This window comes from Hydra vulgaris, chromosome 09, assembly GCF_038396675.1.
Source record: "Hydra vulgaris chromosome 09, alternate assembly HydraT2T_AEP".
NCBI lineage: Eukaryota > Metazoa > Cnidaria > Hydrozoa > Anthoathecata > Hydridae > Hydra > Hydra vulgaris.
Genome location: NC_088928.1, coordinates 11,155,015 through 11,175,000, shown reverse-complemented (window position 1 = coordinate 11,175,000; position 19,986 = coordinate 11,155,015). Strand labels below are relative to the sequence as shown.

Below are 19,986 nucleotides of genomic sequence, written 5' to 3'. Positions count from 1 at the left end.
AATTAAAAAAATAGAAAAAGAAATATATATTTATGATAACTAATAGCAAATCTATATGTAAACATTTTTTCCTGAGTGATTAGATTTAAAGTTTTTACATGAAGTGTAAGCAATTCATTACAAACAACCATGTATTATCATCAAGCATGATGGGACCATGTATTATCACAAAGCATGATGGGACTAATTACTATTTCAGATTGCACAGATTTATGATGGCTCAATTAATCCCATTCTGAAAATGTCACCTTACAGACAAGGAGTGAACTTAATGAAAAACTTAACTTTATGAATTAAATGAAAAGCATATATTTTGATGACATGAAATTTTATCTTCTTTGCTTCAGCAAAACTAAATTAAATTATTTTCAGACCAATTAATAACCTGTGATGAGAAGTGGACCTTGTATCATAGTTGCCTCTGAACAGGCTGAATGTTTAGACAAATATGAGGTTCAAAAACATGTACCAATGTAAAGTTTATATCCAAAAAAGGTTATCAAAGTAGTTTTATGCAACCCAGCTATAAAACTACTGGAGACACCTACTGTCAAGAATTAAAAACTTTTCATAAAAAAATGCTTACTAAAAATGAGAATAAAAAAAGTCCAACAATATTTTATGCAACAATAACTTATGCAACAATAATTTATGCAACAATATTTTATGCAACAATATTTTAAGCAACAATATTTTATGCAACAATATATGCAACAATATTTTATGCAACAATATTTTATGCAACAATATTTTATGCAACAATATCTTATGCAACAATATTTTATGCAACAATATTTTTTAGCTAAACAAGTCTAGCTAAAAAACAATTAACAAACTTGATTATGAATCTTCTCATCTTCTTGAGCAAGCAAGTGAAGTGAAGACAAAAAATGAATTTAAAAGCTTCATCAAGTCCAGAATGCCAGACTTTTATTCAAATGGCATAAAAAAATTTGTTGAACATTACAGAAGTGTATAAATTCAAATGGAAACTATTTTAAATAAATAAATGATTTTCTTTTTCTGAATTTTTTCACTTTAAAATTATTATCAAAAAAATCACCATTATTTTCCAAATGACCTAACACATTAAAACAATACAAGTTTTATAGTTATAAAAAATGGAAAAGAAGTAAACATTATTATATAAAATTAATATAATTAATATAAGAACTTGATTTTGGCATGGCATCGAAGATAACTTCTCTTTATAAAACATTATAATGAATTCATCATCTAAGCGACCTACAAGAAATCAATTAAAAACAACACTAACATACTATAATATATGTAAAAATAAAACCAAATTCAGTGTTGTATAGTAATGATTACTTAAAGTAATGATTACAGTAATGATTACCTTATTCAAAGTAATGGCAAAGTAATGATTACTTGGTTTGTGGCAAGTAATGGAAAATGTAATCGTTACTTTTTTTGGAATGAGTAATGGTGATATTAAATTACCCAACACTTTTGTTTTGTCCCCTGTTTTTGGAATCCTGTGATAAATTATTGACAGTTTTCCTTTAATTGTAGATTGTACATCTAATGAAGTTGTCTGAATTGGAAATTGATCTGAAAAGGAAACAAACAGAAGATTCAAGCAGAGGTACTATCAGCAACCCAGCAAAACAATGTTGTCTAACAGACTTCGGCAAACCAACAGCAAAACATGTTTTGCAACAAACAGTTAACAAACTCATTCAGGATTTTATAGTTGTAGAAATGAAGCCTCTCCGTACTGTCAAATGTCTTTCGTTCAAAGCGCTGGTGACTGGATTGTGTCCATCTGGAACAGTGCCATCTAGAGTTACGTCGACAGAAAGCATAAAGTCCAATTATGACACAATGTGTTTCACAATCAAGGAACATTTCTGTAGTATTGATTATGTCTGTACTACTGCTGATATCTGGAGCAGTCATAACTGAAGTTTTCTAGGAATGACATGCCACTGGATAAGTCCTGTCACTTTGGAACAAAAATCTGTTGCTTTGGGTTATTTGCAATTTAAAGGAAAACATTTGTTTGATGTAATTGCATCAGCAATACATCAAGGGCATGCACGTTATGCTGTTGAACAGAAAGTTGTGAAGACATGAATGGATAATGCATTAAATATGATAAAAGCATTCCATATCTTCCAGAGTGTTGATGTTGGTGAGAAGAACAAGGATTCGGCACCTGGGGTATCAGTTTTAAACTTTTATAGGAGATTCGGAATCAAAGAATGATGATGGAGATTTACGTGAGGCAACTGCATGCTTTAACAGTGCTTCCGATTTAATTCTTAGCTTAACAAATCACACTGATGTTACATTGCCCCCACACACGAGATACTGCACACATTCTTTAAACCTGGTGTCAACCACTGATGCTGCATTCACAACCAAGCAATGGCAAAAGCAACAGCTCTGTGGAACTTAACGAGTAGAAGTACAAAGGCTGCAGATTTAGAATATGATCTGCTTCAATTCTGGTTCAATGTACCTTGTGTAACGTGATGGAATTTGTACTATGAAGCTGTCAAGAAGATTCTTAAAGCTGAACAAAAACTGAACATTGTCTGCTCTGCATTAGAACTTCCAGTATTTTTGCAGAATAATTTGGCTTTTCTGAAGGAATGTTATGTTGTTTGAACGTGTAGTAACTGCTATTATAATTTTACAAGGTGAAGCCAATTGCTACTTGGCGTATGTACCAACAATCCAGTCAGTTTGAACAAAGCTCCAAAATGCAGAGATCAGATATACGACTAAAAGAAGATCTTCAGAATTTGATGATTCAGAATTTCTCCTGGCTACAGTTTCACATCCAAAATCTAAATTAGCCTTAAAGAGTCCCTAAAAGACAAACATGGTCAGAACGTTCCAACTGAAAATAAGGAAGATGATTTCTTTTTCTCTGAAGTTAGCAAACCAAATATAATGTGATGTAACAGCTTTCTACAGGATTCAGACCGTACTTTGGCCATGCTCCACCGTCATGAAGCAGTCAAGCATGTTTTTCTTAAATACAACACCACACTGCCATCAAGTGCTCCAGTTGGAAGACTTTTTAGCAACAATTCATTAATTATGACAAAGCGGAGAAACAGACTGAGCAATGATTTGTTTGAAAAACTTTTATTACTGAAGCAAAATGGGAAGATAGAATTAAAAAACCTCAAATTATTATAATTTATAAGTTTCAATGTTTTGCTTCATGCATCTGCACCGCAGATTTCAGCTTCGCACAAGCAGTCCATAGACACACAGACTTTTATTAAATACCTATTCTAACTACATGGCACAGCCATAGATGATAGAATATTATATGTATTATGTATTATAATGCATCACTTTTTAAATTCTTTTAAAATTGTTCTAATTTTTTCCTACATCTTTCAGGGAATAGTAATGGGAAAGTAATGATTACATGTCAAAAGTAGAAGTTTGAATGGAGAAGTAATCATTACTGCACCAGTAAAAAGTAATGGAGAAAGTAATTATTACTTTTCCAGTGAAAAGTAATGGCCAAAGTAATCATTACGAAATCCAAAGTAATGGATACAACACTGACCAAATATAATTTAGTTTAATAAAAAAACATAATATAACTTATGTAAAACGATACATAAAATAATAAAATAACTAAACATAACATATGTAAATGCAACAAAATAACTGTGAATACAACACTAAATATAATATCTGTGCAATCTAAACATATGTAAATGCATAAATGTTATAACAAATCTTTAACATTTTTTTAAAAATATTATTATGGGGCAACATAAATAAATCTATTGTAATTGTAATAAACGCTGTAATTGTAATAAACGCTGTAATTGTAATAAACGCTGTAATTACAACTAAAAACGAGCTTTTAACACGCATCTAAAATTTAATGTTTTTTTTTTAAACAACTACAAACTTACCATTGTTCTTAGCTTTACACTCGTTTATGTCACTTAATAGCTTTTCAGCATCTTGCGCATGCAAATCATCTGTTTCATCTTCATTTTTATCAGCTCTTGCAGCAATTGTTTTCTTTAAAAAAAAAAAGTTTAATTTAGCTACTTATTGATAAACAAACTGAAATAAACGATGAATTTTTTTTTAAAACGATATATTTTATAAATTATAAATTTTAATTTATACAAAACTCAACTAAAACTTTTTTCATTGATGATATCTGTTTAGTTAAATAAAAATTCTTGATGAAAATTATATGTTGATGGTTTTTTTTTATTGATGAAAATTATATACTTATAATAACAAAAAATTTAACACTAATAAAGGAATAAATAAAGGAAACAATACTCTAAATAAATACATTTTGTTTAATTTGTAGCTTAAAAACTTAATAAAATTACAAATAGAATTACAACAGGAGCAGTTATAAATTTTATTGGACAAAATATTTATGACTGGTACAAAAATGCATTTCTAAATAATAATTTCAATAAATAGTTAATTAAAATGAAATGCACCATTCAACACACCACACTTAACTGTACAATGTGAAATATGGTGATTAGGTATTTTGGCAACAAATATTCCTGGTGATTGTTTATTTATTATAGATAGATCTATTAGGAAGTATGGTGGAATGTAACTATATAATAATGCTGAACTTAATAGTAGTAATAGTCTCTTTTGACAGTTTAAGCTCGAAATTAGGAAAATTGCTAACATAATTTTTCCTAATTCCGAGGGCTGATAATATATATATAAAACAAATTTTTGGCAAGAAGTTGGCCTTGCCAATAAAGGACAAATCACTGATTCTATCTCTGAGACATTAGCAAACTAATCATTTTTCATCAACCGTCAAGCAGACCTACCTATTACCCCCATTTTTACCATTAACAACATTCTCAACCAACTCAGTAAATTAAAGACAAGATCATCAGGACCTAATGATCTCTCTAAGTGAGCACATTTTACCTAAAATGTGCTCGCTTAGAAATTGCACTATCACTCTATATCTTATTTAACTGCTTCATAGAAAACAGTTACTTCCCTGATCAATGGAAATCAGCGAACATAACTCCAATTCCTAAAATCTCAAACCCGCTATCTTCCAATGACTATCATCCAATGGCTATTACATCTGTGTTATGCAAAGTTTTTGAATGCATTGTCACCAAATTCATTGTCCATCACACCAAGCACATCTGGGTCTCAAACAAACAGTTTAGTTTCCTTCCAGGCCGTAGTACAATGAAAGCTATTATTCAAGTTAAAGAGGATTGGAGTCATGCTAAAGACAATAATAAATCAATTTTTGCAATATTCTTTGATTTTGCGAAAACATTTGATCTCGTTGATCATGACAAGTTGCTGCTGGAGTTAGTGAATGTTCTACCTAACTGGCTCACATCTTGGATCGCAGCTTACTTATCTTATCGTTGCCAAAGAGTAAAAACAAGTAATCAAACCACTGATTGGAAATATATACAAGCTGGAGTACTTCAGGGTAGTGTTCTTAGCCCAATCCTTCCTGTTCATTCTCTTTATTTCCAATATAACACCTACCTCCCAACTGAAACCATTCTCGAAAAATATGCTGATGGCATCCTGACCTACATTATCTATAATAAAATTCCTGCCAATTTACCTCAATCCATTGCTGATGGCGTTGCACATTGGTCTGTGGCTAATGGAATGAAAACTCAACAGCTCAAAATGTAAAGTTATTAGAATCAATGCTCTGTGGTCCAACACTCATGCTCTACCATCTCCCATACTCAACAAAATTGAACTTGATATTGTATACAACTATCAATACCTTGGAATCATGCATGCACAATGGATAAAAGTGCACAACACTATAAAATCAGTGCTATTTTTACTCAAATGCCTTAAGCAAATCAGATACACTCAGCCCAACCTTTTACAAGCCTACAGATCTTACGCTATTAGCCACATGATAAATAGTGCCCCAGTTCTTACCTTTTGCAGTCTTGCGGCAAAAAAAGAGATACAATATTTCCACAAAAATACCTTACACATCATCGAAGTTGATGCAACTGATTTTTTGATTTTTTTCTATAACCTATTAATTATAATATTAAATTAATTAAATACAAAAAAGTATTTGTATTATAAATTATAACAACTTAAATTATACCAAACTTTGTTAGCTTGCATTTTAAAAGTAATAATTGTTGGAACATGCTTGCAACATGAAATATGTATGTATTCTGTAACAATTTTTTAATAGATATTTCTCTTTTTGGATTTTGCTAAGAAATTTAATTCAGTTGCACATAAAAAGTTGTTATTGAAAGTATAAATAAAGTTTTAGAAAAGTTTTAAAAAAGTTTTAGGAAAGTTTTAGGAAAGTTTTAGGAAAATTTTATATAAAGTTTTATTGGTTTAAAGCATATTTGAAAATAAATATTAAAAAACAATAGATTTACTGATAAATGGAAAATGGTATTAATCGATATAGCACAAAAAATGAAAATAGTTTTAAATCGAATGCTGATGATGCAAAAATTCTGTCTATAATTTCCAATATGGAACATAGCCATATATTACAAAACAAATTATTAAAATTTTGAAAGTGAAAAATGATTACCTATTAATAAAAAAAATCCATCAATGAGAAAAAAAAATAATTACTGAAAGCATCATTTAGGTGTTAAAAAAAGAAAACATCATTCATGTGTTAAAAAAAGGAAAACATAATTCAGGTGTTAAAAAAGGTGACAAGAATCAGATTCAGTTGTGTTAATATCTGACAATATAAAATGGAAACAGCAAGAACAACTACATTAGGTTATTTAAATTAACTTTGATTAAATATATAACCACAGGAAAAGCAAATTAATCACTCAACCAAGCAAAGAATTGTTTGTAACAATTTATAATAAAACCTTAAAGTAAAACATCATAAATTAAATTTTAATGAAACTGTTCATTATATTTATTATGTTTATTAGTTCATTACCAATTATTTATATATATATATATTATATTAATTATAGAAAAGATTATACAAAATGAAACAAGTATACAAAGATCAAAGCTTTACTGTTAAAAAAATTTGGGTTGACATCATAAAAAAGTTGAGGAGAGAAAGCGAATGGGATAAAATAATATAAAATAAAAAGAGATATTCATAAAGTATATTGGAATATTTACCTATAAATAATTTTTACTGGATACCAAGAGGCCGTAATCAAAGCTTACATAAACTAACAATTAGTAATTTAATGAGACTGCTTTTCTTTACAAAATGAATTGTTAATAAATGAAACAATTTGAAGATGTTAAAGCTGTTAATTTGAAGTTTTTTTGAAATTTCTACATAAATAAAAAAACTATTATTATTTTTATTACAATTTTTTTTTTCTTTACTTTTAAGTATTTTTTTCATCCCATAGTCACACATCTACAGTTGTCTGAATTTGTTTATTACATGCAGACAACAAAAAAATAAATCGGATTGAAATTTATAAAGATAAAAAATAGAATCCTTAGTATGAAATTGGCGAGCACAATAAAGACATGCTCTCTTGGCCGATGCTAATTTTGCAATGGATTTGATGTGTGGTTTCCAAGAAAGATCAGAAGTAAGAGTTAATCCTAGAAGATGAAGTGTAGATGACTCATTGAGTACATTACCGTTCATAAATATAGGAGGGTCTAAGTTGTGATAATGATTAGCTGAAAAAAATTTTAGAGTTTTATCTGAATTCACCAGTCACTGAGAACCCAATGCTGTAGCAGAAGTAAGATCCTTTTCAAGCTCAAATACCCCCTTTAAGCAATTAGAGAGTGTTGGCTTCTTATCAAGATAAGAATAAATGGTAGTATCACCAGCAAACAATGCCACCTTAGATGTGAGAACTTCTGGAAGATTGTTAATGTAAATTTAAAAAGAGTATAGGGCCAAGGATAGAACCGTAGGGAACCCCTGACATTACAGGATATGAAGAAAAGTGCTGTCCATCAAGGACAACTTTTATACTACAATTGGTAAGGAAGGATTCAATAATCTTACAAATGTTACCTGATACACCGTAAGAAAAAAGCTTATAGAGAAGACCAGCATGCCAAACTTTATCAAAACCTTTATAAATGTCGAGAGCGATAGCTTTGGCCTCTCCACATCTGTCTAATGCACAATAAAACCTATCAGTTACTACCATTAACAAATCAGTAGATTGGAAATTGCAGCAGCACAATGAGATGAAAACCACAGAGAAGAGTGAGGCTAGACTTTTTTTTTTTCAATGAGATGAAAACCACAGAGAAGAGTGAGGCTAGACTTTTTTTGAATTCTTTTTTTTTTTTTTAAAAAAAAAAAAGAATTCAAAATAAGTTTACTTTTATTTAACATCTTTTTGCTTCTCATTTCACTACCAATCAAATTACGTAACGAAAAATAAAAAATATTATTTGAAATGGTTGTCGCTCGATTTCTTTTTCCTCTCCTCATTATTTATAAAGAAATTTAAAAAAAATTGTTAGAAAAAAAAAACACAATACTAATTTGTTAAACACATGAAATTCAATGTTTTAAAAAAAAAAAAATAAAATAAAATCTAGTTAAGGAGAGATCAAAATCGGTTTAGTCAAACCGCATACTTCCCCCCATAGAAGCGTACGTACTTTATGAATGGCCCCTTGCATAAGAAGCACATTTGTCAGTAGGAAGACAAAACCTTTCTACCCGAGGGCAATAACGAAGAAAATCACAGAAAGAGTCCCAGTCAGCTTTTAGATAGTTATAAGAGGTACAATGATAGGGAGATTCTGATGTTGAATAAGAATGAGATAATAGTTTTAGAGAGATCGAACCATGATCAGAAGCACCTAAGGGTGCATGTGGAAAAACTGACCACTGACTAGGATCAGAAACAAGACACAAGTCGGGTAGAGAAGGTAAATAATTCAGATTGTCTGGAAAGCAAGTTGGAAAGTTGACTATTTGTTAAAGATTGAGAAAGGCAAAACCACGCCCCTGGTAGTACCGTGCTCAACTTGTTTCTCCGCGCAGCGGCCTTGTTCGTCAAGGTTCTTGTTTCGGAGTTGTAGAGTTGAGAGAGGGTTATAATCGCAAGTAGCATCCTCATCTGTAGTGGCCTTCTCGGTCTTGGGCAGAGTCACTGACACTAACGCCAAGCCATTCAGTGTGATGAGTATTAAAGTCATCAACAACAACAATATTGGCTGAAGGATAAAGAGAGAGGGCTCGGTCAATTTGATCAGAAATAAAAAAAGAGTGCAGTCTTGAGATGAAGGAGAGCGATATAGAACAAAAGGAAAGGCAATAGAGTGAAGTAGTGCTAAATGACAGGACATAAAGAATGGTCTGTGAATTCAAACCTAGTTTCCAACAAATGGGTGAATTCTTACAAATGTAAATGCCCAGGTCAAGCATTTGACTATTGGAACAACCATCAACACTGAGATCACAGGATGAGACAGCCGAACTTAAATTAGTCTCACAACGAGCAAGAAGGTCTGGTGAACTTTGCAAGAGATAAGACTCAACAGAAGAAAAGTTACTTTGAAGACCACGAATATTAGTGCATGATAGATTTAGAGAACTTGGTGGTGGCGATGGGTTTTTGTGTTTTATACTTTTTGGTACTTTGATCATTTTTAAATTTGTTAAAGAACTTGACTCAAAGCACAGATAGTACTCAGTACACTATTTAACAACCCAAGCATAGACTAATTACTATTAATAAACCTTTATCCATAACAAAAGGTTCCAAATGTGGCTTCGACAATGCACATCAAAAGTACAAACAGGGACACCATCCATGCACAACATGGCACTGTTAGTACTCCGATATTTTACAGCTGTTGATGGAATCAGCCTCTCTGAGAGCTACCACAGAGTTCGGAAAACCTGACTACCAGCCGACCTCAGAACTATAAAACTGAGTTTTAGAGCTGTTACCTCATAAGGAGATAATAGAATGAGCTGCCTAGTCATAAAAATAGAGACACAAACAAAACCCATACATTGAGTCAAGAAGATACAGCATTCAACATCCTAAACTGGAAACAATGTATTATAAATACATCTATGCCAACCTAATAAATGAAGAAGGTGTGTATGGCTATTCAACAGATACAATCTGTTTACCCCTTAAGAGTAAATAGTTCCCCTTAAGTTATAAGGTGTCAAGTAAAATAACATAATTGCCAAAAAAAGTTGTGTTAGCTATAAAACAGAATACGAAATTGATGACTTCTTTTCACTATATTTTGTAATAAATAGAGCTTTTTCTGTACTTTTTTTTTCAAATTGTATATAATGATTAGGTGATCAAAAACTGTTATTCATCTATAACTTTATAGATAAATAACTGTTATAGACGAACAAAATTTTAGCTTGAAGTAAGTTTTTCCAAAAAAACTTCTCAAAAAAAACGTTGTATTTCTTTTGATAAAGTTTTGGATCATATATTAAAAATTAAAGATAATGAATGTGACTTGAACTTTCCTGTTTGATTAGTAGTGGAGAAGAAAAGAAGTTGGACAAACTTCTCAGTGGTGGTTACAATTTACAAACTCAGTAGTTTTGATATATTTTGTTTATAACATGTATACATCAGATTTGTTATGATGATGACTCATACTCAAATATCAACCTTGGTTGCTTACTATTGCTATACGACATACTCAGATTTTCAAAAATAAAATTATAAAAGTTTTGTATTTTAAAGGTATTATGTAATATATCTTATTAATATTACAATTTTCCTTTTTTTGTTACAATACCCAAAATAATGAACCAACTGCAAGGCTACATTAATTTTTTCAACTAAAAAATTTTGGCTACTTGATTGCCCATATATTAGGCTCCATTACTTTAATATATAGCTTTTACGTAAAACTTCATCACAAATTCAATTAGGTTTGTTAAAATATTTTAAGTTTAAATATTTTATAACATGTATACATCAGATTTGTTATGATGATGACTCACTTAAACTGAGCCTGAGACAATGTCATTTATTTTTTAGATTTTAGAATGGTAATAATATAGTGATGAAATCAACCAAGGTGTATTATCTTAAAAAAGTGAATTCTGATTATAAAAATACTACTCTGACAACAAAATTTTGTATTAAGTAAAAAATGCCTGTCAAAAAAAAGAGGAAAACAAAATCAAAACCAATAAGCAATAACAAACCAAAAGCTTCCAAAACAAAAGCTCTATAAATATAAAATGGTAGATAGTGGGTTAGAAAAAGAACTTAGGAGTAATGCGTTATGCACATAAAAATATCTTGGTCAGAAAACTGTTTTTAGTTTACCACTACAACCATTTTATAAATGGTGGAAAACACTCTTTCACCATCTCATAGACATTGCAGCTATAAATAGCTTTATTCTATTCAAACACAGAATCAAGGGAAAGATAACATGAAAAGAAATTATCACTATACCTTTTTAGACTGTTGAGAGAAAATTTTAGATTTAATTGGACTTAAAGAACTTGCCAATATTTACAACACAGACCATATTTAACCTATTCGAAATACCATTCTGATCAAAGTAGTAAAAAAAGTAACTGCACACTCAACTAAAAAAATATTCTTTCCTTCTGTGGTGAACCTAAGTGCAATGCTGCTACACACTGCAGCAAAAACTGATTTACTATATATATATGGTCACAGCCCAGTCCCGGCTAAAAATGAGACAATTTGCAAACTAGATCCGGCCCCGGCAAAATTATAAAATTTAGTAGGGGTTAATAGCTGGGGCTAGAAAAAAATTTATAATACTTTATATATTATAATTATTTGCTTACATTTACTACTTATTAAATACTTTTTTATTTATTAAGTTATGAGTTACTTTAAAATAGAGAATAAGTTACTAAGGAAACAGTTAACTAAAGACTTAAAAAGTTGTAGGTTGTATAAAAAAGGAAAACATGAAGATGGGTAAGAATTATAAGGTTTTTTTGATGTGCAAGGAAAAAAAAAGGATAAACAAAAATTTTTATAGCATGAAGGGACAGATACAGTAAAAGGATGCAACTTGTTGAATAAGAAGCCAGGCAAGAATGAGTTTTTGTTTATCATAATAGAGTTAATAGCTCGTTTGAGCATAGACCATGATAGTATTTGTAGTAAGAAAAAAAAAGAAACGCAACCTTACAACAATGAGAGAGTGGATCAAGCTTGGCAGATAAAGCAGGTCTAATTGCAATGTGCTTTTAGACTTTGTCTGAGAGTAAGAGAGTTGTTATTTGTCAATGCCAATAATATTGCAATATTTTTTGCAGTAAATAAATGTTTTGTTGTCTAACAAAGATTGTGGATTTTAAGTCCAGAATTTAAATTCATAAGCCACTGCAAGCCTTAGTTTGTTACAAAAGAGAGATTGAATTAAAAATCGGCTGCTTGTTCTAAGCAATCAAAAAGTGAAGATTTTTTGTCAAGAAAAGAATATAAAGTTGAGTCGACAGCAAATAGAGTCACTTTAGATGTAAGGTTGTCAGAAAGATTGTTACTGTAGATAAGAAAGGAGACAAGATAGAGCCTCATGGTACCCTTAAAGTTACTTGAAATAAAGAAGAGTGTAGGCCATCAAGAATAACTTTAATATTGCAGTTAGAAATAAATAAATTTTTGTTGCAAAAAACTCTGCTTTATTCTGGGGAGAAGTAAAAAGATCAGACTTATGAATTAGAGATTAAATGTTAAACTTACTTTAGTAAATGACATTGTTGAACACTAACCAAAAGTCTCTAGAACCTAACATCTGAGATAAGTTACAAGATTTAGTAAACTGAGAATAGATAAGCTTAACATCAGACAGGACATATTTACATTAACTTCTTAGAATAATAAAAGGGCATTTGTTCTTAAGAGAAATGTTCTTGTAAAAAAGATGAAAAAAATGATTAATGTTTAATAAAGTAATTGCACAAAATGGTGAAAACTAGAATGTAAAGTACAATGAGGCTTGACATAAAAATGAAGAGAAGAAATAAAAGCTTCCAAACTTTCATTCCAGAAGGAATAAAAGCTTCCAAAATACGCTTTATGCATACATATTATGAATATAAACATATATGTTTGCTATTTATTTAGATGCTGGCATACAACATCCTTTTATATTTATATAAACTTTAGTATTTATATGGTGTAGTATTTGCCAAAAGAGAAGATGATCAGATGGGTGAATGGTGTGACTCTAGCAAGACAAGAAAAAGAGACATAATCTTAGACAGATTAGAAAAAGAATTTTTCTTTTTCTAATCTGTCTAAGATTAGAAAAAGAAAAATTTCTTTAATCTTTGTTAAAAAAGATAAAAGTGATTTAGGTATCAGTATGTAGAGAGGTAGCAGCTTCAGGAGAAAATGGTTGTGGTAGAAGTAAGAAAACTTAAAGAGAGTGCTTTACATATTGTATGAATAAGTTTTAGTTAAGGAAAGATAATGCTTTAGATTGTTTATATTAGAGAAACAGCATAAAAAAGAAAGGCTAAACCCTGATTATGATGATGATGATGATGATGATGATGATGATGATGATGATGATGATGATGATGATGATGATGATGATGATGATGATGATGATGATGATGATGATGATGATGATGATGATGAGAATTATTATCGTGATCATGATGATCATGATCATGATGATCATAATGACCATGATCATGATGATCATGATGATGGTAATGATGATTATAATGATCATGTCGAACATAATGATGTTCATATATGCATACATATACAAAATATAACATGAATTTTGGATTAAAAAAATATATTTTAGGATGTTTATGCAGCCCCTGTCACAAACTCAGCCTCTGCTATATTTTATCAAACCTGGCCCCGGTCAAATATCAACCTTGGTTGCTTACTATTGCTATACGACATACTCAGATTTTCAAAAATAAAATTATAAAAGTTTTGTATTTTAAAGGTATTATGTAATATATCTTATTAATATTACAATTTTCCTTTTTTTGTTACAATACCCAAAATAATGAACCAACTGCAAGGCTACATTAATTTTTTCAACTAAAAAATTTTGGCTACTTGATTGCCCATATATTAGGCTCCATTACTTTAATATATAGCTTTTACGTAAAACTTCATCACAAATTCAATTAGGTTTGTTAAAATATTTTAAGCTTTTCAAAAATGCATAACATTATATACTAAGGAATTTTACTTTTAAAGATATCAATGCTTTTAAAATTCCTAATTTTCCCCCATTTGGAAAAAGTTTTTAGTAATATCAGATTATCAGATATCATATGATACTTACATTTATTAAATTCAATAAACTAATTTCTTTTTTAAAACATTTTTAAAAATTTGATCTATCTTCTAGAGGATAAATCAAATTAAAAAAATTTTATAAATCTAAAATTTTTCATCAATATTTTAGATTTATGAAAATTTTGCTTAAAACTGATTACCCATTTAAAAAGTTAAGAAGGTTAAAAAACTTTCATGGGTTGTCATTTAAACTAATTTAGAATAAATAAAAATAAATAAATACAAATATAATAATTAGAACAAATGTCTTGTTCTAATTATTTTAATAATTAGTAAATTATCTTTATAATTATTTTATATATTTTTAATAATTAGTTAATTAACTATATTATAATTATTTTCTTATTCTAATTAATTTAATAAATAGTTAATAAAATAATACAAAAAAATATAAAATTAAATTTAAATTAGCAAAAGTAAAAAAAAATAGCAATTTTGAAAACCTCGCCCCCCTCAACCCCTCTGAAAAGAAAAAGCCTAACCTTTAAATATTCTAAAATTTTTTTAGCCTAACCTTTTTAGCTTTAAATATTCTAAAAAAGTAATGTACAAAGTAATTTCAAAAAATAAAACATACAAGATTTTTGATTGCTTCTTCTATAACATCTTGAATCTTGATGTGGTGAATTTTGAAATGCTCACATAGCTGTTTTGCTACTGTTGTTTTGCCTACTGCTGGAGGACCAAGTATACATACACGAAGAGGCTGGAATTAAAATACCTTTAACAGTTTATGAAAAAAAATTATGAGATAGTTAAAAAATATATTTCATAATATATAGACATAGTAAAATGTTAAATTTTTTTTTTGTTTTTTTTTAAGCTAAAGTTATAAATTATGAATAATTAAGCATAATTATCATAAAAAAGTAACCAGATTTCCTAAAGATTTTTTTTTTTTGCACGACAAAACAACTAATTCTCTACAACTAATCTTCTACAACTTTTTTTTTTTTTTGCACGACAAAACAACTAATTGTCAACAACAAGTTCAATTTACATTTTTTTCATTAATTTAGTTTTATTAAAAGAATATAAAAATCATACTGCAAAATGTTGTAAAAAAAATAGTTGCTCACACTTAATTTTATTTCTACTTCCTTCTCAATCTAGCTATTTTTCATAATCATTTTATTTATTTGTATGTTAGTTTAACAATTTCCTATAAAAGGTTACAGAAAATTGCTTACAATAAATAGCTTAGTCACATTTAAAGCCACATTTAGTCACATTTTAATATTTTGATAAGATCTAAAAGTTAAGATAAACAGAAATAAAAGCAGTAAAGTAACCAAGTCACAAATAACAGTTATAAACATGTTAATAGCAAGAAATAAACACAATTTAAGTCCTACAAAAATTTTGAAACAATCTTGTTAAATTGATGTAAAAAAGATCATTGGCTTGTTATACCGCATTTTTTGAACTGATAATTTTTGTTATTATGTTTGACAACATTTTTATATACAGTTATATGTTTAGTATGATATTTTAATATATTTGATAAAACAATTGTATGTTTTAGTATTGAAGATATTTTTAACAAAAATTTTTCTTGCAAGTAAATTAAAATCATGTCTAAATCAAAAAGCACTGTAAATATTCAGATGTTAAAATGTCATAAAAATTGTTTCAGGAAAAATGACTCACCAGCAAACCACGAGTTGTTTTAAACTCTTGTATAACCTTTTGAATGTTTTCTATAAAACCACTCTAATTTTTGAAAAAATAAAAAATAAATCAAAGACAAGAGAAATTAATTCATAAAAATAAAAACTAATAAAAAAATGTCACCTCTGAAATCCAAGGAAAGTTTAAATTTTCTTTAACAAATGTAGCATCCATATGTAAATTTACAGATAACAAATCATAATCTAATTGCTATGTAAAATAGAAGTGAAATTTTTCAATTTATCCATGAATTAAATTTAATAATCCATATTACTTTTTTCAAAAACCAGCTATTACTATAAATTCTTAAATCACAATAAACTTACACTAATGCTATTCTCAAGTAAAGCATCTTCGATGTTCACAAATTCTACTTTATTGTTTCCCAGGTTCTTTGAGATGGACTATTATATAGCAACAAAATATATAGTATATAAATGATAAAAAACAGCTGATCCTAATTTTGATGATTTAATTTGTCAAAATTAGAAAATTATTAAAAAATAAGTAAAATATTAAATTATTAAAATTGTATTGATTTTTAAAAAATTTATTGACTAAAAAGTTTTTGTTTTTTTCAATTGACTTTTGTTATTTTTTTATTGTTTACGCTTATTATTATTTGGCTTTATTTTATTTTCTTGTTTTTTTATTATTTTTTTTAACTAACTGATTAGGGATAAGCACAGTGAGTGTACCAGTGATCATCAGTGCATCATCAAGTGATCATAAGTACATCATCAAGTGATCAGCAGTACATTTTCAAGTGATAACCAGTACATCATCAAGTGATCACCAGTACATCATCAAGTGATCACCAGTACATCATCAAGTGATCATCAGTACATCTTCAAATGATCAGCAGTACATCATCAAGTTATCAGCAGTACATCATCAAGTGATTTAGCGATTGGTACAGCAAAGTGTACATGTAATAATTGAAGGTTTTTTCCATTAGTTTTTTATTCTTTTTAAGTTTTCAAACTTTTTCTTGACTTCTTTTTTAACTTTTTAAATCTAGACATAACAATAGGGTGTGCCAATTTCAGACTTTATAAAAAAAATAATTTAATAAAATTTGGGATATAAGTAAAAGTTGTGAAATTTTATGGAGAATCCAAATCTGATTTAATTTTTTAAATCAGAAAAATATTTACTTAGGTGATTAGCCTTTTTTTATGAAAATATATTTATGAACTAAGTATTTTTATGAAAGTTTATTAAGTATTTTTATGAAGGGTTTTGCCCTCTTTTAAATGGAATAACAAGGTTACCGGACAATATTGTCCATAAAATAAACAGACTTTTAAACAACAAAACAAAGTTACATTTAGTTTATAAAAAATTTTCTTTAACTCAATATGTATAAAATTTTAAGACAAATTTTGTAATAAATACAAAAAATAACTTTTAATTTCTCAAAAAGGTTTACTAAAATTTTTTTTTTATCTTAATGATGGTCAGGAAATTATTTTTTTATTGCCTCAATAAGTAAATAACTGTTAACTGCATAGTGTTAAGTATAAATTTAAGAACTTTTAATCAATTGCTTTCATTCTTATAAAATTAAAAAAAAATGTTTTTTTTGTTCCTAAATAATAATAAATTCTCTTTAAATATTTTATAACTTGGAGGAACAATGGCACCTAAAACCAGAATAAGTACTAGTACACAAATTAGTGTTGCATTTGTTAAAGGGAAACAGTTTCTAGTTTCAGAATTACCAACCAACAGAGACGTTATAAGATAAGGAATTCTATTAAGAGAGGGCTGTGTTGACATAAAAAAAAGAAATTATCCTGTAAAAGAGATGGCCAAAGATATACTACTAGTTTTATTACACCAGTGGTCGATTACAAATTTGGAATTTACATCACCTAAATAAAGTACTGACAAAACAATTTGTGATAAAATAATAACGTTGTGGAACAAGGCTCCAGCAATAGCTTGTCCAAGAAAAAAAGGGGCTAATTAAATAATAAACTTTAAAGAAAAACTTGATAAACCTTTTGATATAATAATAATATATATAATTTTTAGCAAATGCTTAAGCATTTGCAAGCAGGGCAACTAAGGAAGCACCACTATGATAAATTTCAATTAATTTTGTTTTTAATTAAAAGTTTTGGAAAAAATAAGTCCAGTTGACTTTTAAAAGCGTTAACTGACGTAGCAGATACAATGGAATTTGGAAGGATATTCCAGTCAGGTACGATGTGATTACAGAGGAAGAATTCTCTTTGTAAACAGTTTGCTTCTGCTTAATGCATTTAATGCTGAAGCTAGTGAGTTTGGTTTACAATGCTCAACTTTGTTAATGCCGTGGTATAGTTTGAAAAACTGTATTAGGTCACCCCTACACCTTCAATCCTTAAGCAATTGAATGTTTATTGTGGTTAGTGTTTGGTGATAACTTAAAGGCTTGAGATGAAGTGCAAGCTTAGTGGCTTTTACTTGCTCTGATTTGAGAGCATCTATGTTTCCCCAATAATAGGGGTTCCAGACGGCAGAGCAAAACTTGAGTTGTGGTTGTATATAAGTTGTATGAAGTACATGAAAGCTGTTAATATCCCAATAGAGGAATGTTTTTTTAACATGCCTAGTGATGTATTGGCTTTGGCTACAGCATGTGCCACTTGGTCTTGCCACTCAAGTTAGTATAAATCCAGTATTTGAAACTATTAAAATTAGTATTCCACTTATTTCTCTCGATGATAAAATAATATATGACTTGTCTGCAGATCATTTTATAGCTATAAAGTGTTTGTGCCATAAGAAGTGTTATTTATCAAAATTTCATTTATTACAAATTGGGCCTGTTTCACATTCAAGATGTTTAACTACTGCTAACAGAATATGTAGAATATGGATCTCTAAACATGGAATTCAAGATAAAGATTTAGAAAACTTAAGGTCTATCACCAAGTACATTTTGGGTGTTTATTTTTTTGTTGGTTTAAGATCAAAGTTGAACATTCTTGAATTGAAGGTCCTAAACATGTACTTTATCAGCTGTAGCAACTCAAATTTCAAAAAGAATATGTCATTAAAATAGTATCACCATCTATTTAAAGATCCGCTTGGTTTTGAGAGTGTATACTACAAACATTGCTGTGCTCATATACTGAAAAGAATAGCTATTATATAAGATATTAGAAGTACTGGAAATCATGGGAGTCACCAGTTTATGAACCAGTCTTAACTACCTCTTAACAAGTTTTGAAATCAATGTGTTTTTATCAAATTCTATGCAGGTGCTAATTTGGCCATGCCATGGACAATCTGTTAAACATTGCGTAAAGAAAATTACAGAAGCTTCAAAAAGAGTGTACACTTATAAAAAGAGAGAAGTATTTGTCCGAACTCAAGAGGCAAGAAAGGTTGACATAAATGTTTTGATTAAATTTATAATATTTATTGAAACAATTCGGCTTTTTTTAAAAATTATCTTGCTGTCTTTCTAAAATTACAAGTAAATTTATTAAGCAATGTTAGGTCAAACTATATTTAAAATAAGATGAAAAATATTTTAATAATAAATTAATATACATATTAAAATTTAAATTCAAAGTCTAACTTTAAAATCAAAATATTTCTTTTAACCTTTATACAAGTTCTTAAAGAAAATATATTTATATCAAAATTAGTTTTAATCAACATTTATATCCCTGATATTTATCAAATAAAGTGAAAAAAAGCTTATTAATGTTTAAATAAAAACCAGAAATCAGATCACAATTTTATTGAAATATAAAAAGTCAAATCACCTAAGCAAAAAAAAATTTAATTCAAATTTTAAAGCCATATTTGGATTCTCCAAGAAATTCTGCAACTTTTAGTAACTTCTCAATTTCTTTCTTAAAAAAATTAAATTGACACACCCTAACAAGATAGTTACAGGTCACAATTTTTTAATATATTTTGTGCACATTTAGATGCTGTTTCTAGATGCTACACTAAACATTAGTTTTTAAATGCTGCTAGTAAAAACAATTAAAAAAATTTATGCTGTAATAAAAGTTTTTTTTATTAATACATTGTATATTTA

At 28.7% G+C, this 19,986-nt stretch overlaps 1 protein-coding gene across 1 annotated transcript in view; it reads right to left on the bottom strand.

The window, feature by feature from the left end:
* The window catches only part of LOC100206281 (adenylate kinase 7), a 72,939-nt gene that overhangs the window by 27,080 nt on the left and 25,873 nt on the right, over window positions 1-19,986 (bottom strand). The window contains exons 6-11 of the mRNA XM_065804714.1: window positions 16,265-16,342; window positions 16,062-16,148; window positions 15,918-15,980; window positions 14,845-14,973; window positions 3,918-4,029; window positions 1,175-1,245 (exon numbers count right to left, since the gene is read on the bottom strand). Of these exons, the coding sequence (XP_065660786.1) occupies window positions 1,175-1,245; window positions 3,918-4,029; window positions 14,845-14,973; window positions 15,918-15,980; window positions 16,062-16,148; window positions 16,265-16,342 (540 nt within the window). The remainder of the gene's footprint in view (window positions 1-1,174; window positions 1,246-3,917; window positions 4,030-14,844; window positions 14,974-15,917; window positions 15,981-16,061; window positions 16,149-16,264; window positions 16,343-19,986) is intronic.